The sequence below is a fragment of the Ursus maritimus genome, unplaced genomic scaffold (genome assembly GCF_017311325.1).
Source record: "Ursus maritimus isolate PB19 unplaced genomic scaffold, ASM1731132v1 scaffold_29, whole genome shotgun sequence".
Classification (NCBI taxonomy): domain Eukaryota; kingdom Metazoa; phylum Chordata; class Mammalia; order Carnivora; family Ursidae; genus Ursus; species Ursus maritimus.
This window is the reverse complement of record NW_024425452.1, coordinates 19,153,280-19,177,463: the sequence shown is the minus strand read 5'-3', so window position 1 is coordinate 19,177,463 and position 24,184 is coordinate 19,153,280. Positions and strand designations below refer to the sequence as shown.

The 24,184-nt window shown below is 32.3% G+C and overlaps 1 protein-coding gene across 1 annotated transcript in view; it reads left to right on the top strand.

Moving 5' to 3' along the window:
* The window catches only part of EYS (eyes shut homolog), a 1,466,842-nt gene that overhangs the window by 51,230 nt on the left and 1,391,428 nt on the right, over window positions 1-24,184 (top strand). Inside the window, 1 exon segment of the mRNA XM_008684895.2 lies at window positions 23,977-24,170. Coding sequence (XP_008683117.2) covers window positions 23,977-24,170 — 194 coding nt within the window.

Below are 24,184 nucleotides of genomic sequence, written 5' to 3'. Positions count from 1 at the left end.
AAGAAAATATGATAAATGCACCCAATAGAATATTATTCAGCCTTTAAAAAGAAAGAAATCCTGCCATTTAAACAACATGAATAAACCATTGTACTAAGTAAGCCAGTCATAGAATGAGAAATGCTGCATGAATTGAATCCACTTATATGAGATACCTAAAACAGTCAAACTCCTAGAAACAGAGTGTAGAATGGTGATTTCCAAAGGCAGGAGGGCGAGGGCAATGGAGAGGTTTATTTTTCCCCAAAAAAGCTATAAAATTTCAATTATGCAAGATGAGTAAGTTCTAGTGACCTACTGTAAAACATAGTGCCTATAGTTAATAACACTGAACTGTACAATTAAAATTGTGTTAAGATTGCACACTTAAAGTTAAGTGTTTTAACTTACATCTCATGTTAAGGGTTCACAATTTTTTATTTTTATTTTTTAATTTTTTTTTAAGTAGGGAACAATCCATACTTTAATCACTGCTCTGCTGGCAGGTCAATTAACAAAAACACTGAAAGTGTTCATTGGATGATGATTATTAGCAATCTTGTCCACAACTTGTAATGTGTGTGTGTGGGAGGGGGAGCCAGATTTGTGGCTGTGGGTGTAGAAAATTCTTTCAAGAACTTTGAGCAGTACAAGTTAAAGCAGTAATTTGAGGGAGGTACAAGAAAAAAGCAATATGACCATATGACCTCTGGTTAAATGCAGGAGATACACATGGACCCCTGGCTCTGACACAAGGTTTAATCATTTATAGACGTGTCAATTTAAGCAAATTACTCAACATCCCTAAGGTTCCTTTTCCTCATCTATAGTGTGAATAATAATACTACCCAATAGAGGGGCGGTTTAAGGCAGCTATTCATGTAAAGCTAGTAGGACTCTGCCTAGCTAAGTAAACACAAAATGTTACTATAAAATATTAACTAGTATTGTCCTCACAATCATTAAAAATGCCCTTTCCTCTGCCTATCAAGTATTATTTTCCTCATTTATTTTCCAAGATATTTTTGTTAGCTTCAAATTATTTTTAATTTCTGGGAATCCATTCTAAGTAAGAAAGAAATTTTTCCACTGATATTTCTCCATAGACAATGCAGATTTTTCTCTTTGCTTTACCTTACTGTCTATTACAGTTCTTGTGCCATCTTCTCAGGTTGTAAATTGGAGTATTGATGATACCAAAGTAAATTAGCAGATTGAGGAGTGAGTCTGGGACCAGAGAAGTGAACAATCTGAAAGGGTATTTTATTATTAGCTATTTCTCTTTCTGGATAGTTGGAGCCACATGGTGGAGGTCAGGTTTCAGTATTTAGCTTTCTCTTGACTATTCACAACTTCATTTTCATGACTACTGAAAATTGCATTGAGTAACCCTGCCTCACTGTATTTCTTTGTTTCTTAACTTTGTATATCTGGTGGAAGAATCCTGGAAGCTGGCAGGATAAGCTGCTTTCCTATTCTGTTGAACTCCAGTGGCTATTAAAAGGGGATTCCGAGTAGTATGTTCTGGTTGCACACCTTGTTCTGGCCCCAAGTAATTTCTCTTCCAATTAATTGTTGCCAGAAGTCTTGTGCCAGAACATCTTTTATTTATAGCCCACAATTCCATCTTGTAGCCTCAGGAGGAGGATTTATTAGCAATGATGCAAGGTGTCTCTTTTATTCATTTGACAGGTTTTGATATCTTTAGAGCAAGTTGGTCCAACTTGCATTATATTTAAAAGAGATTATTCAGTGATTCTGGGTTCTCAATAATGATGCAGGATTTTCTACGTTGTGTGTATATATATATATATTTTTTTTTTTCATTTTGTTGCAGACCTGGAAGCATAAGTGGGTCTATGAGGTAGTCACTACACTATCTTATCTCTTAATAGTTTTAGAGGGAGGATAGTGAGAGAGGAGCATAGATTTGGCATAAATTCCAGCTCTACCTATGACATTAGGTAGTAACCTAATCTCAGTGTTTATTTAAAAATGAGTTTAATGACAGTGAATACTTTATAGAAAAAATATGAGATTTATGAATTAATATATGTAAAAATGTGTGACAGTGGCTGATACATTATGCAAATGTTTAATGTAGTTATTAAATTTAATGGCCACTAGTGTTCTATCTCATCAACATATGTAACCATTCTACTATTTGCAAGTTTATTTTTAAAATTTTGCTATTATATGACACTATAATATAAATATAAATCTTAGGGTATATCACATTATTTTTGGAATAAAATTTAGAATAAATTCTTAGATATGAAATTATTGCATCAAAGGTATAAACATTTTTAAGATTCTTGAAATATGCATACTAAAAAATTTCCTTCAAGACTTGAGGAGCAAGTTTATAATTCTATTCATATATAAAAGCAGTCATTATACACCATCTTCATCAACAATGGATAATATCATTACAAAAATTAAAATAAATTTGCTAACTTGAGTATAAATTCTCATTTGAAATACATAATATTTTATTCTTTTAATTGGTGATTTTATTACCAATAAAATGAAAAATCACTTTATTTTTGTTTTCTGACCATAAAATGTATTATGCATATTTTTTCTTAATTATGTATCCTGTTCTCTATACAGTCTACATAAATGGAAACATACCTAAATGAAATATATAATTTTGAATCTCTTGTTTTCATTCACTATTATTTCACAGATAATATCCTGAATATAATAAGCCATATTATAGGTCCATGCTACTAAGAATGTTTCAAATCTGAATGAATTTCTTCTATATTAGAAATTATGATTAATCAGGAGTGGTTTACATCCAGCATTGAACAGGATACTACTATTCAATTATGTGGTCTCTTATATTATTGCATGTTTCTATTTGTTGAGTGTATTTTATGCTGACTCAAATGTGCTGCCTATCCTAACAAGAAATTCTAGTTTGACACCTGTAATTAAATAGAACAATTATATTTCTCATGTATGTGTCTGTTTTTATACTTAAAGCATAGTTATAAAATGCCCCCTTAATCTTTTACTTTCAATGTTAAAAATTTCTAGTCCTTTAAATTTTCTTATTATTACGATTTTCTAAAATTTTAGAATTCTGAGTATACTATATTTCTATGCTTAATCTTTGTATGATTAGTAAAATGTCTCTTAACCTCTGCTCATTGTTCAAAATTCTTATGGAAGAAAGAAATCATATGAGGAGAAATTAAAGTAAATATAATTTGGTTCAAACCTTTAGAAATTTTTTCTACCTCTAAAACATAGATTAATAGTGAGCTAATCTGTTGTAAGACAGAAAAATTCTCCCCAACAATTATAGAAAAGCAAAAATAATTAAATTACCTACTGAGTCTCTTTGCTTTCATGCTTTTTTCTTTTTTTTTAATTATTATGTTCAATTAGCCAACATATACTACATCATTAGTTTTTGATGTAGCGTTCAATGATTCATTAGTTGTGTATAACACCCAGTGCTCATCACAACACTTGCCCTTTTTAATACCCATCACCTAGTTACCCCATCCCTTCTGTGACCCTCAGTTTCTTCCCCGGAGTCCAGAGTCTTTCAGGGTTTGTCTCCCTCTCTGATTTCTTCCCATTCAGTTTTCCCTCCTTTCCCCTATGGTCGTCTGTGCTGTTCCTTACGTTCCACATATGAGTGAAAGCATGTGATAATTGTCTTTCTCTGCTTGACTTACTTCACTTAGCATAATCCCCTCCAGTTCCATCCATGTTGGTGCAAATAGTAGGTATTCATCCTTTCTGATGGCTGAGTAATATCCCATTGTATATATGGACCACATCTTCTTTATCCATTCATCTGTTGAAGGACATTGTGGTTCCTTTAATTATGAGTGAATTACTGCTATCATTTTAATGTGCTCCCAAAAGATAAAACAAATGTCTATAGAGGACACAGTTTTGAACGAGAAACCGTATTTTAAAAATTCAGTTATTTTACCTATGTACATTTACTAAGTTTATTTAAAATTTACTATGTATGTTATCTTCTCTGATTACAGAGAATGTATATAAACTTTTAATCCAAGGTTTTTAAAATGTAACTTTTTAAGTCATTATTCATATGCAAAATAAATGTTTTCCTACCCTTTTGAAAGAGTAACTAATCACAGTATTCAACATTACCTTTGTAATCAAATATATATTTATATACAACTAAAAGCTGTGCAACTGACTAAGACAGTTGGTCAAAGGAGAGCTTTGCAACTGAATTACACATTTAATCACATTTAGCCATTCAATTTTTATTGGTTATAAATGTCTGGAATAATATTCTCAGACACAGAGACATCAAAGAAGAACAACCTCTAACTTTATTTATGGTTTACGTTCTTAGCATGAATTTCATTTGACCAGAAAATGTAGAGTGATAGTTTATATCCATTTGAAGTTGGAAAGGCAAAGAAGGTTTTCTTGCCCCTTATTAATAATATCTTCTCCATGTGATCATAGTTAAAGATATAATATTTCTGCCATCTTCAGACAGAGGTGAGAGATACATTGCCCATATACACCCAAATTAATATTTAACACATCATCTGAATACTAAAGTATTTGAATATTTTTGTAAAACAAAATTTCAAAGCATTTATAAACCTAAGATAGTTGTCCCCAAAACTTCTCCTCTAAAAAATGTAATTGTGTCTTGATTAATAAAAGAGATGGATTTGATGAAATGTAAAACAGAGACTTTTTATTAAATATAGAAAACATGACATTTTTCAAAGACAAGAAGCTGACAGCACTTATTTAATATTTTATGTTAGAAATATGTTTTGGTGGCCCAAAGAGAACAACAAGAACATGGTAAGGAAAGTACTGGTTCTGAAAGCAGAGGGTGAAGAACATTAGGAGAAGTATTTATTTTCTATAAAGTGTTTTTTGTGAAAAGTAAAACTAGGATAAAGAAAATAATGAGATAACTCATAGACCACCAGAAAAGTCTTAAAAGCAAGGTTAGACCAGGAAAAGAGAGAAGGGAAATAGAAATAAAATTGCTGCGGGGGCAGAATGAAAGGAGGACAATGGATTTTAAATTTTCTGGCCATTTAGTTAAAGAAATGGTATACTCCACCAGGTAAGAGGCAAGTAAAAATTTCATATATAGAAAAGCCTTTGCAGTCTTTGACTGAGTTTGCAAGGCAGACAGCTACCAGGATGTAAGTTTTATTCTAACTTCATTACACATTAGGAGTATAGAAGGAAAGGGGTCCCAAGAAATCTAGGATTAAATTTGCCTTTGAAATAGGAAGAATTAAAGACAAGAAACATATGAACCTACAGGGAAAAGTTAAAACCATGCAGAAAATTGAGAAATTGATGGGATTTGTTAGTTTATTCATAGATATAATACAAAAATTATAGGGGATAAAATAAACCCTAAGGAATACCACAGAGTGAAGATATTAGAAACCTAGACAGAGGAAGAAAATATAGAGCTAAGTCTCCAAGGAAAGTATTATGGAGAGTATCTTCTAAATGTCGATTGTGGTTGGGGGATAGGGATACTTTCTGTTTTGTGGCTTGGCTGGAGCTGGGGCTGGGAGAATGTAACAGTGAGTCAGTCAGGTGACTATAGGATGGAGAAAAGTATATTTTGAAGAGAACAGAAAAAGTCAGTGGTTTATAACTTGTGGTCCTTCATCACATCATCAGTATCACCTGGGAACTTATTGAAAATGAAAATTCTCAATTTTTGGTACCAAATGTAGACCCACTGAATCACAAGCTTTGGAAACAAGATCCAGGAATCTGTTTTAACAAGCCCTCCAGGAATCCTGAGGTGGGCTAACATTCGATTACCAATGACACAAGCAAACACCTAGAAACGAGGAAGAACATCTTCCTGTCATATATAATACAAGTTATTTTTTAACCTTTTGATTTTGTGCATGGCTTTAACTATTTTAAACGCAACTATTACATTTTAACTATTTTAACTGTATTTTAAAATTGCATTTAATTTTTTGAATACAAGTCTCTCACAAAATAAAATTCCACATAACTATGACATAAGAAATAAAATATTGTCAGCATCCCAGGAGGTTTCCTCCTATGCCTTCCAAGTAACTATCTCCTACCCCCAACTCCCAAAGATAAAGATTGTCCTGAACTTTTACAATTTACTTTTGTTTTCTGTCACTTGATTTTTATATGAATAGAATTTTATGGTATGTTCTCTATTATGTCTAGCCTTTTTAATGCATGTTGTATTTGTGAGAGTTTAGCTTAGCACATAGCTGTGTGCTTTTTGATTGTATGAACATATCAAAATTATATCCCTGTTCAAATGATGGACATCATTTTGGCAATTTTCAGTTTGAGGCTGTTATGAATGATGCTACTTCTATAAGTTTCCCTGCCCTTGTCTCTTGTTTGCTTTTTGTAAGGATACACACACACATGCACAGGATATATATACATGCATACATACATATATGCATATATGAAATACATACATATGAAATATATATGTATATATATATATATATACTTTCTAGTCATGGTTTCCAGTGGACTTTCTGGTCATGGCTCATGTATGTATCTCTTAAATGTTAATGAATAAGAACGCATTGTTTCCAAAGGGGTCGTGCTAGTTTAGAGTCCTATCAGCAGTGTATGAAACTTCTCTTTGCTCTACATGCACACATCATTCTGCATGCCATCGATTTTTATTACAGTCATCCTCACAAGTATGTAGCAGCATTTATTTTTGGTTTAATTTGTATTTCTGTGTTTACTGATAATATTGAATACTTTGAGTTTTTAATGGGCATTTGATATCTTCTTTTGTAAAAGGTTTATTTAAGTCTTTTGCCCTTTTTTTTTTCCTATTGACTGGCTTTATAAATATATATATAGAGAGAGAGAGACATATACATATACATATATACATATATACACATATATGTAAATGTTTATATAGTGTTTGTGCAAAATATATACATTTATATCATACACATATACATATACATTATATATTATTGACTTTTTTTATTGATTTGTTAGGAGCTCCTAATATGCCATGTCTTTGCTAGTTACAGGTGTTAAAAACATTTTGTCCCATCCCTTTACTTGGTTTTCACTCTCTAAAGGTAGTCTTTAAATAAATAGGTGTCCTTATTTTTCATGAAATTTTAATGATTTCCTTCATGTCTCAGAAATCATACTTTTCTAGAATTTTTACTGATTTGTCTGTCACACTTAAATATTAAATCTAACTGGATTGATGACTATTTTTGTAAGACTGGATGAGACTTAGGAGTCTTTTGTTGTTGATTTGGTATGGATATATAGTTAATTCAGCAAAATTTATTGAAATCACCATTCTTAGAACTATTTAATTTCATTATCCTTCAGATTTCTATTGATGTGAGATTATATTCATAGATTTTCTAAAAATTTCCAGTCTGAGAAGGGACCTAACTTGATGTGTCTATTACTACTTTTCAATGTCATTGAAATTTAATTGCTCATATTTTATTTAAGATTCTTCCATTCTTGAGACTGGACTTTAATTTTATGCTTAGTAAGGTATGTGCTATCAAGTTTAGAATAGCTTTGTGAGACAAGATTGGAAGATTTACTTTTTTCCTTTGCTCTAGAAATGTACTATTCAGTACAGAGCCACTACCCACTTATGGCTTCAAGACTTGGAATTTGGCTTTCAAATTGCTAGCTGCTGTAAGTGAAAAATATCCGCTTTCCCACTCAAAAATTTAGTATAAAAAATAAAATACAACATTAGTAATATTTTATATTGATGTTGAAATAATTTTACTTGAGATCTATAAGGGTAAATTAAATGTATACTAAAAATTAATTTTACTTTCTTCCTTTATTTTTTAAGGTAGTTACTAGAAAATCTCAAAATCCATGTGACATATTATACTGCTGTTGAATAGGGCTGACTGTTCTAGAACACAATGCATGAAATTTTGTAAGTTTCACGGATTTTGAAGATTCAGAAATTTAAGCTCAGTGTCCTTTTGGAGGATAGTTCTCTGATTATTTTCTTTACAGGTTATATTTTATATTATTGATATATTAACCATTCCATACTTATTTATGTTAATTTTGGTATATGTTTTTCACTTTTCAGTTCTTATTAGCATAGAATTTGTAACTACTTTATTATATTCTAATCTCCTTGGTAATAATTATCAAAAGATTGACATTACTTTTTAAAACACAACTCATGTTTTATTAATTCATGAATTTTATATTTCCATCCTATTTTCCTTCTAGCAGTATCTCTGCTCCAGGGAAGGGTGGGTTCCCTATTTTGCAACTCTTCTTTTGAAATACTGACTCTCTTCATCTGTGTCTTATGAATTGTTTTTTCAATTTCACTAAGAAATGTCTGTTTGTCTGATATTGGATATGAAGTACCTTCAGCCAGAGATTAGGCAGGTCCGTGTTCGAATCTTTAAGGCTTTGATTAAACATGAAAATGAAGTTAAATTTATAGAGGCTTTACTCGCCTAATTGGAGATACAGTAATTGTAGCCTTGAGACAGATACTTTTAGTATTGGTAGCCGATCATCTTTTCATTTCTTTTGTTAGTATCAATTATTGCTGTTGCTCAGAAGAAGTTTTCTAATTGGAAATGCAGTTTCTCTATTAGAAAAACTTTCATTTACTAAGTGAAAACTTTGGAAGGTGAATAGTACTAAGTCTCATGTATCCCAACCTAAAATTGCACACTGGCATATGTGATCTATGATCCTTTTCTCAATGCATGCCTAGAGTTTAATTTGGATTTCACCATACCCGTCCCATACTCTAGCTCAGTGTTCTAGGAACCTTCTTGATTTCAGCCTCCTGTTGCTTAGAATTTGAGGATGTGAATGGATTTATTTTAGGAGCCACACCTGTTTGCTTCTATGTGCTTTTTTTTTTTTTTTTCCAATTCATGAGTCATTGAGTCATATGTCTCTGGGTACTTCTCTAAATGCAGTCTTGCATGTTTCTTTCAGACATTCCTCGAAGATTCTTATTAATAATGTAAGGATAATGTATGCCTTGAACTGTATCTTTCATGTGCCTAATTATCTCACCCACAATGGACATTTTAGTCAACCTGGGCAGCTGTCACAGAATTACCATAGATTGTAACAATGGGTTAACAACACTATTTCACAAAATTGCTTAGGTTAATACTAATAAAGTGCTTTAAAAAATAAAAAATGAAATAGTGTTTCTCATGCATTTACATGTAGTCTACAACTGCTTTCATGACACAGTACCAGAGTTCAAGAGACTCTGAGGACCACAAGGTCTAAAATAATTACTATCTGGTTCTTTAGAAAAAAAAAACAATGCGGATGCCTGGGTGGCTCAGTCGGTTAAGCATCTGCCTTCATCTCAGGTCATGATCCCGGAGTCCCACATTGGGCTCCCTGCTCAGCAGGGAGTATGCTTCTCCTGATTCCCCTCCCCATGCTTTCTCTCTCTCTCTCAAATAAATAAATAAATAAAATCTTAAAAAAAAAAACAAAACAATACAGATCTTTACCGTAAAGGAAAATATTAGGTATTCATCTCTTTGTAATATGTTGTAGGCTCAATCCTGCTTATTTGAGTGGAAGAGCAGAGTAGTGAGAGCCACATATTAGGAACTTAACAAAGTTGATATTTTTAACTGTTAAAATCTCACACCATGCATGATTGAAACTGAAGAACATGAGAGTAAGAGTACTTAAATGGTGTTTGTTAAAGTGTGCATAAAGTAAATAACTGAAAAGTCTTTTTCTATTTATCTGAAATACCTAAATATAAACCTTTTCTACAATTACTTTTAGCATAGATGAATGTTAAGTATTTGCGTTAAATATTCTCTCTTATTTTGAATCAGTTATTCATCCTGACAAAATCTTAAAACTATAATCAAACATGACTCAACAAGTTAGCTATTTTTCTCTCATTTTCTTGTATTTGCTGCTTATTTCACTTTTCTAGTCCTTGAAAAGTGCTCCTAGCAACCATTTCTTTCTCTTCCCATAGGAATGAAAGGCAAATTACTCTTCCATTGGGTGAAGCCTTTGTGTGGCCTATCCTTCAAGTACAATAGCTTCATTCTAACATGAAAGTAGACTGAAATGAATTTACATGAATAAAATGTCCAACTAACTGCACTGCATTATTTTACACAGAATTGCTTTAGAAATTTTTGACACTTCATTAGAGGGTTGACCAAAAGAACTTATTGAAATCATAATAAAATAAGATGATCTTCCATTCATTGTGATTTTTTTCTTATGGATACATGTACGTTGTTAGGATAGCAGAGCTAGTTTGTTTTATAGAAACCCCATTATGATTTCCATTAAAATGAAAGTTACTTAGCTGATTTAATAGAATTTCTGCTTAAGTATTTTAGTTTAAATTATTTGGGTTATGTGTGTATGCTTGTGTGTTACTTTTATTTATGTTTTATATAAAAATGATGCTTATTGATACCTGGAATTTTTTTTTTTAAATATTGCATTCTCTCAATATTCTTGACAACCTTTCGTATCTATCTTTTCTCCTCAAACCTCCACCCCTTTGATTATATTCCATCGAGGTCTTCCTTTCACATTTCAATAAAAAGTAAAAGCAGTCAGAAAAAGACTTTTAGGCTCTGTCTGCACACACTTATCAACTTAGTTCTTTACCTGTCTAACTCAGTCTCTCTTTGTACATTGGTGCCTTCCACCTGCAGCTAATCCCTCTACCTGTGGATAGGATCCCTTGTGTCTCTCTGTCCCACTCAAATACATTAGTCCAGAAACTATCCTATTTCTTGTCTTGATTATCAATCTTCCCTCCCTAATCAGTTCAACCGACCTTTACGCAAACATGCTTTGACAGACTCCAAAGACCTCCTTCGTTGCTACTTCATATCACTGTTCTTCATAAAACAAAACTTGAAAGAGATATTTAGAATAGTGCTTCATAAATTTTACTTCAGATATTAATCATTTGGGAATTTTGGTAAAATCAGGTATTCCTTTAGTGGAGTCTGGTATTCTGCATTTCTAAAGAGATTTCAGGTGAAATTCTATGCTACCAGGTCAGAGATTACTAGACCTTGAATAGCCAGGGGTTATATACATCCTTCTCATTCTCTCTTAAACCCATGCAAGTGTTTATCCTCACCACCCCACAGAAACATCACTACCAATAGCTGTTTAAAACCTCATTGCTAAACCTACTTGCTAATTAATTCAGTTTAATTCTTCATCTTATTTTAGCTATTAGCAGCATTTGACATACATTGTATGTTTGACATTTTTCTTCACTCAACTTCTTGCGTACCACACTCTTGTTTCTCCTGCTTTCTTACTCCTTGGTTATTCCTTCTCAATCCCTTTTCAGATACCTCCTTATCTCTACAATTCCTACTATATATTGACATACACCAAAGAATTAACCTGCAAAGCTCTCTTCTCTATCCACATTTACTTCCTCAGAAATCACATCCAGTCCTTTGGATTTAAATACTACTTATATGCTAGAGAATCTCAACCTAAATCTTCAGTTCAGACTTCACTCCTAAACTCCAGATCACTATGATTAACTGCCTGCAAGACATCTTCACTCATATGTGTAATAGATATCTCAAAATCAACATGTTTAAAGCCAAATTCCATTTTCTTCTCCCAAATCTTGTTTTCTCATCTCAGGGGAAAACAAGAAACAAAAAACAAAACAAAACAAACAAACAAACAAAACAATCAATCAACCAACCAAAAAACAACCAACCTACTTCACTTTCTGGTTGCTCACATTTAAAAAAAAAAAACATTGATTTATCTTTTCTCTCTCTTTTAAATCCATCAGCAAATCTAGCAGTATTTATCTCCAACATATATTTAGAGTGTGATCTTTCTCACTGTCTTCTTCAGTATCATGTTAATCCAAGTTCCATAATTCTATGTCTGGAATATTGCAGTAGTCTAAAAACCAGTCTCTCTGTTTTCCTTCTTGGCCATATATAATATACTTTTAAAGTAATCTTTTAAAAATGTGAGATTATGCCCAACCTCAGCCCAAAATGCTCCATTGTGTTTCCATAAAATTTAAAATAAAAGGCACAACAGCCTAGGTTTCTAAAATAGCTCAATCCACCCTCCTTCTGATGTTCCTTCTCTGAACTTATCTCCTTTTGCTTCCTCTTGTTGACTCAGTCTTCTAGCTTTCTTTCTGCTTTTGAACACCATAAGCATATCCTCAACTCAAAGTTTTTACACTTGCTGTTGTGTCTGCTGAAGTGTTCTCTGTTCATTTATTCATTCATGCATTCATTCAACAAATACTTATGGAAAGTTTGTTGTGGGACAACAGCATTGTATTTGCTTATGAAATGTCAGTTAACAAAACAGACAAAATTACCTACATGAGTGGAGCTTATATTTGAATGAAAGCAATAAATCATAAATATAACAAATCCTTATGGTATATATTATTTTAGAAGGTGATATGTATATTTTAAAAAATGAAGAATATATCAAGGTAAGGGGAGTTGTGTTCTAATTACGCTTTTGCAAGATAGTCATAAGACTCATGTTTCTCTCTCTACAGCTCTGTTAGTCCCCTCATCACTGAGGCTTTCTTTGACCACTCTATACAAAATGACTGTACCCTCCAGAACTCCTTGTTTCAAACACACTGCCACTCTTTTCTCCACAATATTTATCACCATTAAACATACTGTACGTTCATCTACTTGTCTTTTACATCTATTCTATTTCTATGTGAACTCATGACTTCATGACATCAAAATCTCTTTTGTATGTTACTATATTACTTGATACAATGTAAATATTCGTAAACACAGCATTAATTTAAACTACCGAATCAGAGTATTGTTTTACTTACTTCATATCTGTGGGGAAGAACATGTTTAGGTAAGAAAAGTCTGATTAATTTGGAAGTCTAGTGTATGTATACACACATATATATATATATCTCTTTCCTTCAAACTTTCCTTTAAAATGAACAACCATGGCATTGCTGGGTAATAAAATGGAGATTATTATCAGACTTTTTTTTTCAGGAATTCTGGGAAAATTGAGAGGTGATTGTATCAGATAGATTAAAAAGCCAAGACAGAAAAAAACATGGCTTGAAACATTTCACTAAACATACTTTGGCACTGGAAAGAACAGCTCTGCCTATTTTGACATCTTGGAGAGATTCCAAGCTCAGAGTCAAACTTGTAAGAATGGGTCACTAGGCAATCTTCAGGAAAAATAATTTAAAAACACTACTAGGAACAGTTGGGATAACTATTTCTGAAAAGATCTTACTGTGAACAAGAAAGCTATAGAGAAAATCAGAGAAAATACAGGCATAGGCAAATTCTATGCAAGGAGGACTTGGAGAAGAAAAAAGAAAAATACAAAAAAGGAACCAAGGAATAGCTCTCAGAAGTGAGCATTCTGACAAAGGAAAATCCTAAAGTAAGCACACTCAAGGGTAATGCTAATCAGAGTTTTGTGGAACTTAAGGCTGCTGAAAGATATGAGGTGATCTCATCCTGGGAAAATCAGGTGTTAATATATCCACCTAGCTGTCCATCATGAACCTCCCTTATGATCAGAAAAGTGAAATCCTATACAAGAGTCCACATTTACTAACACTTGGCAGAGAAATTCTAAACTGAACAAAGATAAGGACTATTTTATTTGCTTCTGAAGTCAGTTAACAGACAAAATTACCTACCTGAATGGAGCTTATATTTGAAAAGAGGCAATAGATCATTGAGAAAGCTGAACTAATTAAGGAAAAGAAATCAATATATTTAGGAGCATCCACAAGGATACTGTGGCAATTATTAAAAATTTCAGATTTCTCAGAAATCCATGATCACTAATTTAAGAATCACAGGCCTAAAAATAGCATGAATAATGATTAGTGTGTGTGTGTTGAAATATAGGCAGAGGGCTTCTCTCAGAAAACAAAGCAAACAATGAAACATGGAAAAAACAAGAGGAAATGTGACAAGATGACTGCAGAAATATCAGCCTTTATATAATAGAAATTCCAAAAGGAAGCAACGAGAGCAAGGAGGGGAGAAATTAATAAAATATAAAAATGGTAAAATAAATAATGAAATAATAAAATTTAAGAAAGAAACAATCTGAAGAAAGACTTGGGTAGATTGAATGAACAAGAAAGTATTAAGTAGGAATGATAAAGACACTCAAAAACACTTGTTGGTGAAAATGTTAAAATTCGTAAGAAATTTGAGAAGGACTCAACCAATAATCCAACCTCAAAAAATAATAGAACACCAGGAAACTTAAAAAATAATCAGATTAGCATCAAATTTCTTCATGAGCTGCATAAAATGGCAGAGTTAAAAAAAAGAAAGCCACATCTTTCTTATCTGCTGAGCTGGAAGCCCAAATTATGTTCATCATTTAATTTTATACACAACTGAACTTGTGTTCAAGTACAAAGACCAAACAAATGACATCCTAGACATGCTAAAAATCAGAAAGATTGTGACCTACCAAAATAACATGAATGGATTATTGAGGATATATACCAGCAAGACAAACAAATAAACAAAAAATCAGAGCGGATATAAGGTTCAAGAGAAAAAGTGAACAAAATCACCAATGAGTAAAATGGTACATTTTTAATTATATGGATCAGTGTTGTTCAAACCCCAAGTGAGAACTTGAGTGTCCACCTATATAATCAATATAAGTAGAGGAAATTGCTTAATTTTTGTAGTATGTATCTCACAGCATAGTTGGTTTTAAGAAATCCGGGGCATGTAGTTGGCTCAGTCAGTTAAGCGACTGTCTTTGGTTCAGGTCATGATCTCCTGGTCCCAGGATCTAGCCTCGCATCAGGCTCCCTGCTCAACAAGGAGTCTGCGTCTCTCTCTCTCTCTCTCTCTCTTTCTCTCTCTCTGCCACTCCTCACCACTCCTTCTCTCTCTCTCTCTCAAATAAATAATATTAAAAAAAAATCCAACAATACCACACAAAATCATGAGATATTTTCAAATGTTATAGATTTGGGACAAGTGATCTAGTGATCCAAATATGACCCAATCTCTCCATTCCCCTGCTTTTCCCTCAGAGAAATACTCCATCATGGTAGTTCTCTTTCCTTAGCACTTCTTGATTAGTTGTGACCAAACACTTTAAACTCATTACAAATTCATAGCCATTTTGAAGTTAATAACTTACAGATAAAGTTGTTCTCCCTGCCAGAAAAATTCTAATTTTAGTTCCAAACAAATGGACTATTGCTTTCTGTATACTAATTTTCTTAACGCTTACAAGAATTTGTTGTATTTTTGAGTACCTAAATGTAAAGAACAGAAAGATAACATCATACATGCATACAATACATGGATACATACATCAACTGACTGATAGGAAAGAATAACTGATATGTTCAGGAAATCGTTATCTCTCCCCCTCACTGTTACTCCAATATTCCTTTGCAAGATGCATGTTCAAAAGAGAAGAACAACCACCTTTATAGCAGATATTTAAATTCTTTAATTCAGAGTAAATACAAAATATGTGAACATTTTGTTTTTATTTTAAAGAATGGTAAATTAAAAAGTATTATATATATACCACCCAGGCACCCCTAGATTTTTCAAAGTCTTTAAAAGTAAAATAGCCTTGTTAAATATAGAAATTACAATCCATTTCTGTATGGTGACTAACATAATATATATATATTAAAAATGGATTGTAATTTCTATATATATATATATATAGAAATTACAATCCATTTTTAATATATATATATTATGTTAGTCACCATACAGAAATGGATTGTAATTTCTATATTTAACAAGGCTATTTTACTTTTAAAGACTTTGAAAAATCTAGGGGTGCCTGGGTGGCTCAGTCTGTCAAGCATCCGACTTTGGTTTCAGCTCAGGTCATGATCTCAGGGTCATGAGTTCAAGCCCCGCATTGGGCTCACCCCTCAACCCCCCATCAACGAGTCTGCTTGAGATTATCTCCCTTCCCCTCCCCTTTCTCCCCTACCCAAAGCTCCTGTGCACTCACGTGTGTGCATTCACTCTCCCTTTGTCTCTCAAAAAGAAAAAAAAAAAAAGACTTTGAAGAATCTGAATTATCGATGTTAACTTTATTTTCTTTCTCTATGATAACATTTCTTAAGGTATTTAAGTTCTTATTTTTAAATTCAGATTGCTAAATTGTTCCTACTAAATAGGCTATGTTTTTTTAGGATATATTATACTTCCTTAAACTTTTTGTATGATTTATTTGTGTTTTATTTGGCTGCTCATATAAAATATAACAAAACAAAATGTAGCATTCTATTCAAATTCATCATCAGCTTGCAGTGAACATGTGCCTTAGCATTTTAATAAGTCTAAAATGGAAAGGTGTGTTGCCTACCTTTGCATTTACCCTCCAGTAATTGTTTTTACATTGAACAGGGTTTTTTTTTTAATGCCTCATATTTTGATATAAAGTGGTTTATTTTCACGTGATGACTTACACAAACACTTAAATAAAATGAAGAAATAGAAACAGAACCCATATATTCTAGACCATGCTAATCCACACCCATAAATAGCCATACTTAATTTTCATTCCAAATATTGGTCCCTAATATTTCCAATACATCCATTCTTGTATTTGTGTTTGTAAATAGTCCCTAGTACATCTACTTTATGTCTTGCCAAAACCAGTAAATTGCTACTGAAACATTCTACTAATTTTTTTTCAACCTCTTCTGCTATGGTTGTTGAATAAGCATGCATTCAAATTTCTCTCACATTACATCAGGTGATAATTTATAATGTGGATTATTATCTTTTCAGCCTTTCACATTTCCTCACTGCTCACCACTCATTAAGTCTATGCCATAAATTTTAAGTTCTTGCTATAGCAGAACCCAAATTGGTAAATTATTTTGTAGTGGTCATTTTAGGCTGGTTTATGTTGAATTAACTAATATACCTTAAACTAATGTTTGTTTGCAGTTTTTGTTTTTGGTTTGTTTGTTTGTTTGTTTGTTTGTTTTCACAAGGCGGCTGTTGAACATCTGGTGCCTCTGCAGGGTAGACCTTTTCCAAGTAGAAACTCAGGAATCCAGTCTGATGGAGTATTTTAGATATGCCAGCTAGAACATGTGACCTTCAGGTGGACAGTGCAAGAAAAGTGAGAGATGGAAGGAAGTGTCTTAGCACTTAAAAGCTTTGGCTACGGCTAGACACCCAGAATATCTAAAAAAGATCGCATTGTCTAGACCGTATATGGGTGGATAAGAAGTTCACATAGCCTTTGGAATAATTGGTAAGCTTTACTGTCTCTGCCAGTGTTCCAAAAACCAATCTGCTTGTCACTAGTGAGGTATCAGCTACTGCTTGTGGACTCCTTCTTCACTATTTGGTGGATCATTTCTGGCCACTATGATCCTTTGCCACTAGCCCATGCTACTTTGCAGCAAATATGTGCAAAATTTTCTTTTTGATTCCCCATAGCAATGTTAAATCCACACCATCACATGCACAATATGGCATTGCTAAAAGGAAAATGAAAAGGAGTTAGGTCAGGAAATGTATATGTAGACACTAGATGAGTTGACCTCAGAATTCACCTCATGGACAACATTTAGATTAGCTCATAATCTAGCTATGCAAACACCCAGTTGGCCCCTGGAGTCAGGACCTAGTCTTAGGGGACAACTTACATCTCTGCTCAATAAGAGTGCCCAAATATACCTCTTTTATTAGAGCCCAGGCCTCAAATTTCTGAGGCCAAGAGAAGAGCCTCTTTTCATCCATGTGAATCTTCACATTTTTTAGCAGTGCTAATCTTCTATGATGAATGACGTTTCCAACATCCATTCTTTTCTTAGAAATCATCTCCCTTCTTCATGATCTACTTTGCACAAAACTTCCATCAAGGGCAATATATCAGATCACAAGAAAGAGTACATTTCCCTGAATCTTGCCATTCTCTTTTGAGTGATAGCTCATGTGAAGCTTCATAAGCACAATTCAGTTAGTGTTTAGGAAATCACAGTTTGGTCTGTAATTTTAATGTCTTGGAAGAAACCACATATCCATTAAAAGAACAACAACAACAACACAATCACACATAATATATTGTTCTTTATATTTTGTTAAATTACCCATGCAATATATCTTCTTATATTCTTAACTTACTACTTTTCATATGCTATGTCATATACTATGACATTATTAACAAAAATAACTGTAGTTGTTTTGACAACTGTTTTATAGCAGAAAACATTTGGAACGTAGTGACCGAAGGAGAGCTCTTAGACATGATGCCAAAAGCACAATCCATAAAAAAATAATGAATACATAAATAAATAAACTAGGAGTCATCAAAATTATTTTTATCTAGAAATTCCCTATTAAAAGGATGAAAAGATAAGCAACAGGTTTGCAAAAGGCATACATGAGGAAGGATTCATATTTACACTCTATAATTTTGTTTGTAGAAGAAGACAAGTAAATAATAATTTTTCATCTTTTTTATATTCCACATATAATGTTGGACAGCATAATGTTATACCTTATAGTTGTAATATTGGATTAATTCCAAAAATCAATTGATATTTGAGTCTGAGTCTTTTCCTTTTTTTTTTTTTTTTTAACAGAACTAATGTGGTGAAAGAGCATAGAGTTATAATGGGATTAGGTGGAATGCACAAAATTTAATTACTAATTTGTCATTAATTAACCAATTATGTGGCATGTGGCAAGTTGCTTAACCTCTAGAAAAATTAGTTCAACTTAGAAGAAAATTAAAATATACACTGGATAATTATGGCCCCTTAATAATTCCAGATCTGTCTTAAGAGATTTATTAAAAATATATATATATATGGACACATGTGCTATAGAAATGCCAAGCATTACATACATATAAGGCAGTATCAGCATAAAATTTCCTACCATGATGCTAACAGTTATGTCTTAAATATAATTACATATCATTCCCTGTATTTAATTATTGAATAAGATAATATGATGTTTATATATAACAACATTGAGAAATACACATTCCTTTGTGTGATCAAAATAATTATTCATGTACTGACTTCCTGAAATTAGAGGTTGCTTTACTTTAATAAAATAATGTCAATGGTGTGGTCACTCAACATTTTATACTACCTATATGCTGTTATATTTTAGAATTTAACTCACAATCCAAACTTCAAATGAATTAATAGCATATCAGCTAAGTGGAATTTTTTTGTCTTTATACTGTTGCTAAGTAATTTAATTTTTCATAACTAAATGTTTCTTGATATTCCTGTTCACATAATAATGAATGGGTTTGATATAAAGTTTTTTTTCTAATGAACATGTTACATGCTTATTAGCTTTGGGATATATAGTGAATTGGTTGACAAGGTTTACGAACTTGGAAAACAGATACTTTTTAAAATTTTCTGTAGATAATTTCTGGAGACCAACTAGGCCATTTTTAACAGGAAGTCAGATATTTCCCCATTCAACTCTAACATGTGCGAATTGCCCAAAGCCCTGTTCAGGTCAACAAGAATAAAAGAGTAAATTTTGTTTTTGAAATCTAGGAATTAACAGATATGGCAAGAATTGTCAGGCCACTACTGTAGTTACTTTTTATTGCCACCATGATGTGCCTAATGACCATAGATTGAATGCAATCTCACAAAACTTTCTCAACTCTGCAGTGAAACACATAATGATCCAGGTATTACAAAAGCTGCACTGCAACTCCTTGGCTTGGGGTTTAATAGCATTCATTACTTTATTAATTCTATTCACATGATTTTATCATGTTTGGGCAGAAGGGAGTTAAGTGACTTGATCAGGGCACAAACTGTAAGGAAGCACTCACTCTAACATTGCATCAAGTACCAAACATGCACTTGCTCAGCTCTGGTGTTGGTAGTCAATATATAAACAAATGAACATAGCCATAAAATAAGTTTCAGTAAATCTGAGAGAATTAAAATTCAGGCCAGAACAGGCAAATCCATAGAGACAAAAATGAGATTAGTAGATGCAAAGACATTGGGGAAAGCGTAAGTGGAAATTATCAATAGTCATGGGGTTTCTTTTTGGGGTGACTGAAATATTTTGGAATTATATAGTTGTGTTGATTGTGCAACACTGTAAATATGTATTTTTTTTTAAAATTAACCCTCTGATTTGTACTCATTAAAACAACTAAATGGAGAAAAAATAAAATTCAGGCAATATATGCTTACCAATCTTAAGAGAATTAAATTAGAAATCAACAGCAGAAACTTAGGGGAAATCTCCAAATATTTGGAAATTGAACAAATTTTTAAAATAACCTACTCGAAGAAATTACACACACATACATACACCATTCAAAATTTATTAAATGTAGCTAAAACAATGGTTATAGGGAAATTCGTAGTTCTAAATTCTTAAATTAAAAAAGAAAAAGGCCTTGGGTTTCCTGGGTGTCTCAGTTTAAGCGTCTGCCTTTGGTTCAGATCATGATCTCAGGGTCCTGGGCCTAGCCCTGCTCAGTAGGGAGCCTGCTTCTCCCCCTTCCTCTACCCCTCCCCCTGCTTGAGCGCTCTCCTCTTTCTCCCTCTCTATCAAATAAATAAACAAAATCTTAAGGAAAAAAAAAACAAAGAAAAAAAAAAAGAAAAAGGTTTCAAATCAATATTCTTAGCTTCTACCTTAAATAACTAGAAAAAGAAGATAAACTGGACCACAAACACACAAAAGAAAGGAAATGGTAAAATTAATGCAAAAATCACTAAAACTTGTGAGAAAAGTCGATGAAACCAAACAGTGATATTTGAGAAAACAAAATGAATATATCTTCAGTTGGAGTAACTGAGAAAAAATAAGAGGAGGCACAAATCGATAAAACTAATGTTTAAAGTGGGAACGTTATAAGTGACCATTCAAAATAAATGGATTATAAGGAAATACTGTGAACACCATTATACAAACAAATTAGACTACTTAAAATAAATAGACAAATTCTAGAAAGACACAGATTACTAAAATTGTCTCAAGAAGAAATAGAAAACCTGTATAGACTTTGCAAATGTAGAAGGGATTAGTACAAGTCCTTACAAACTTTTCACAAAGAAAAGGAGAAAAAGAAGAAAAAGGAATACTTTTCAACTCATTTTATGAGGCCGGTATTACTCTCATACCAAAACCAGGCAAAGACAGCACAAGACAAGAAAACTAAAAACCAGTATTACTTAATATATACTGAAAATCCTCAACAAAATAAGAGTACACCCAATCCAATAACATATAAAACTATTTTTGTATTCTGACAAAATGTGTTTTTTCCCAAGAATGCAAGGTTGGTTTAACATCTGAAAGATGAATTAATTTAATATGCTATATTACTAAAAAAAAAAAAAAAACAAAACTGTACAATCCTCTCAATAGATGTGGAAAAACCATTTGAAAAAATGCAATGCACATTTATTATAAAAACTCAAACAAATTAGAAAGAGAACAAAGCTCTCTCAACCTCTTAAAAAATATATGTGACATTTGTCCAGTTAACATCATACTGATGATGTCAGGCTGACAGATTTTCCTTTTAGAATGAAAGCAAAAGTGATATCCACTCATAACCATTTGTAGTCGACATCGTATAGGATGTTCCAGACTGATGGGGAGATAAGAGGACATACAAGTTGAAAAGAAGGAAGTAAAACTATCTTTATTAACACATGACAATATCTCATATGTAGAAAATCCTAAGGAATCCAAAAAAAAGGACTACCACTAATAAATGTGTTTCTAAAGTTTGCAGAATACAAGATAACATAATAAAGTTAATTGGATTTCTATATACTAGCAACAAAATTTACAAAATCAAAATAGGAAGATATTTCCTTTACAATAATATCAAAAGAATAACTGCTTCAGTATAAATTTAATTAATTAAATACAAAACTTTAACTGAAAACTCCACGACTTTGGTGAGACAGATGAAAGAAAACATAAACAAATGCAGAGGTACTGCATATTCATTGATTGGAACTTCATATTGTTAATATGGTAATTCTTCCCAATTTTATCTATTGATTCATTAAAATATTTATCAATTTTCCACCAGGCTTTTGTGTAGAGATTGACAAACTCATACAAAATTTTATGTGAAACTGCAAAAACAAAAAATGACTACAATGAAAAAAAAGAAAAAATTTGGATGACTGCCTAATTTCAAAACTTGTTATCAAGCTCCATTTACCTAGACAGTCTGTTATTGCATATGGATAAGTATATATGCCTGTGGGACAGAACTGAGAATCAGAAATAAATTTATGTTTACAGCCAATTGATTTTCCACAGTAGTGAAAAAGGCAATTAAATGGACAAAGGGCAATCTCTAAAAAAATTACTGGGGCAATTATATTTCAACATTAATTAATTAAAATAAAAATATATATGAAATAGCTCACATCATTGTCTCACGCCATATTAAAACAAAAAACAAAAAATAAAGCAAAACTCAAGTGGATCAGAGATCTAAGTCTAAGAACTAAAATCATAAACTTCTGATAAAACGAGAGAAAATTTTTATGATCTTTGGCTAGGCAAATAGCTCTTATGTGACACCAAGAGCATGATATATGAAAGAAAACATTAAAAGTTGTATTTAATGAAACTAAAAAAAAATGTGTAACTTGGACTTAAATCAAAACTTTCCTATCAAAAAGTCACTAAGTAAGAACATGAAAAGAAAAGGCAAGACAAGAAAAGGACAAAGTATTTGCAGTCACATATTTCATGACAAAATTGTATTCAGAATATACAAAAACCACTCGCTCAATATTAAGAAAATAAATAATTTTTACAGTCTACATATATGAATAGAAATGGCATTAGAGAAGATATACAAATGTCTAGTAAACATATGAGAAGATGCTTAAATGTGTTTATCTTATAGAAATGCAAATTGAAACCACAAGGTGATATGATTTCACACCCCTTGAATGGCTATAATAAAGAAGATAGATAATATCAAATGTTGGCAAGAATGGAGAGAAACAGGATATCTTGTATGCTGCTAATGTGAATGTGAGATGGCACAGCTACTTTGTAAAAGTTTGGCAGTTTCTTAAGTTACGCATGTATTTACCATACACCTCAGGAAACTGGATAAGAGATATGAAAATATATATCCACCCAAATACTTGTGCAGGAATTCATTTATTCATAAAAGTTAGTTGCTAAGAGAGTAGATCTTAAAAGTTCTCATCGCAAGAAAAAAATTGTAACTGTGTGGTGATGAATGTTAGTAGATTATGGTGGTGATCATCTTGTAATATATACATATGTTGAATCATTATGTTGTACATGTAAAACTAATGTAATGTTGGGGAATTCTACCATATAAAAAAATAAACTAATATAATGTTATATGTCAATTATATCTCAGTAAAAAATGTTAAAAAGTGGAAACAACCCAAATGTTTACCAATTGATGAATGAATAAACAAAGTGTATACATCATGAAGTACTTTTAGCAATAAAATGTAACAAAATACTGCTACATAATACAACATGACAAATCCTCAAGAATTTATCCTAAGCAAAAGAAGCCAACCACAAGAGACAACATATTGTACCATTCCACTTATATGAAATGCACAGAAAAAGCAAATCAATAGAGACAGAAAAATTAATGGTTGCCTGGGGCTGGAGTTGGGAACAAAGAGTGACTATAAAAGAGCTCGTCTCTGGGTAATGGAAATCTGCTAAAACTGAATAGTTCTGGTGGTCAAACACCTCTACACATTTGCAAAAGTTATTAAATTATAGACTTGCAATGGATAAATTTTGTGGTACATAAATTATGCCATGATAAATCTGGTTTTTTTAATGAATTCTGAAGACCTCTATAATGAGTTTTGCCATATTTTATGTTCATATTTTCTGTGTGTGTGTGTGTGTGTGTGTGTGTGTGTGTGTGTGTGTATGATCCTTTAAGGTGCATTGTGTGAGGAGTCAATGGAATGTTATATTTCTCAGTCTTGTTGGAAAGGGGAAATTTGCCAAAATAAAAGCTCTGCTTACATTTGTGAATGCCCAAAAGGATTTTTTGATGAAAACTGTGAAACCGATGTGAATGAATGTTCATCAACACCATGTCAGAATGATGCAGACTGCATTCATATACCAAATGTCTGAATCTAAAA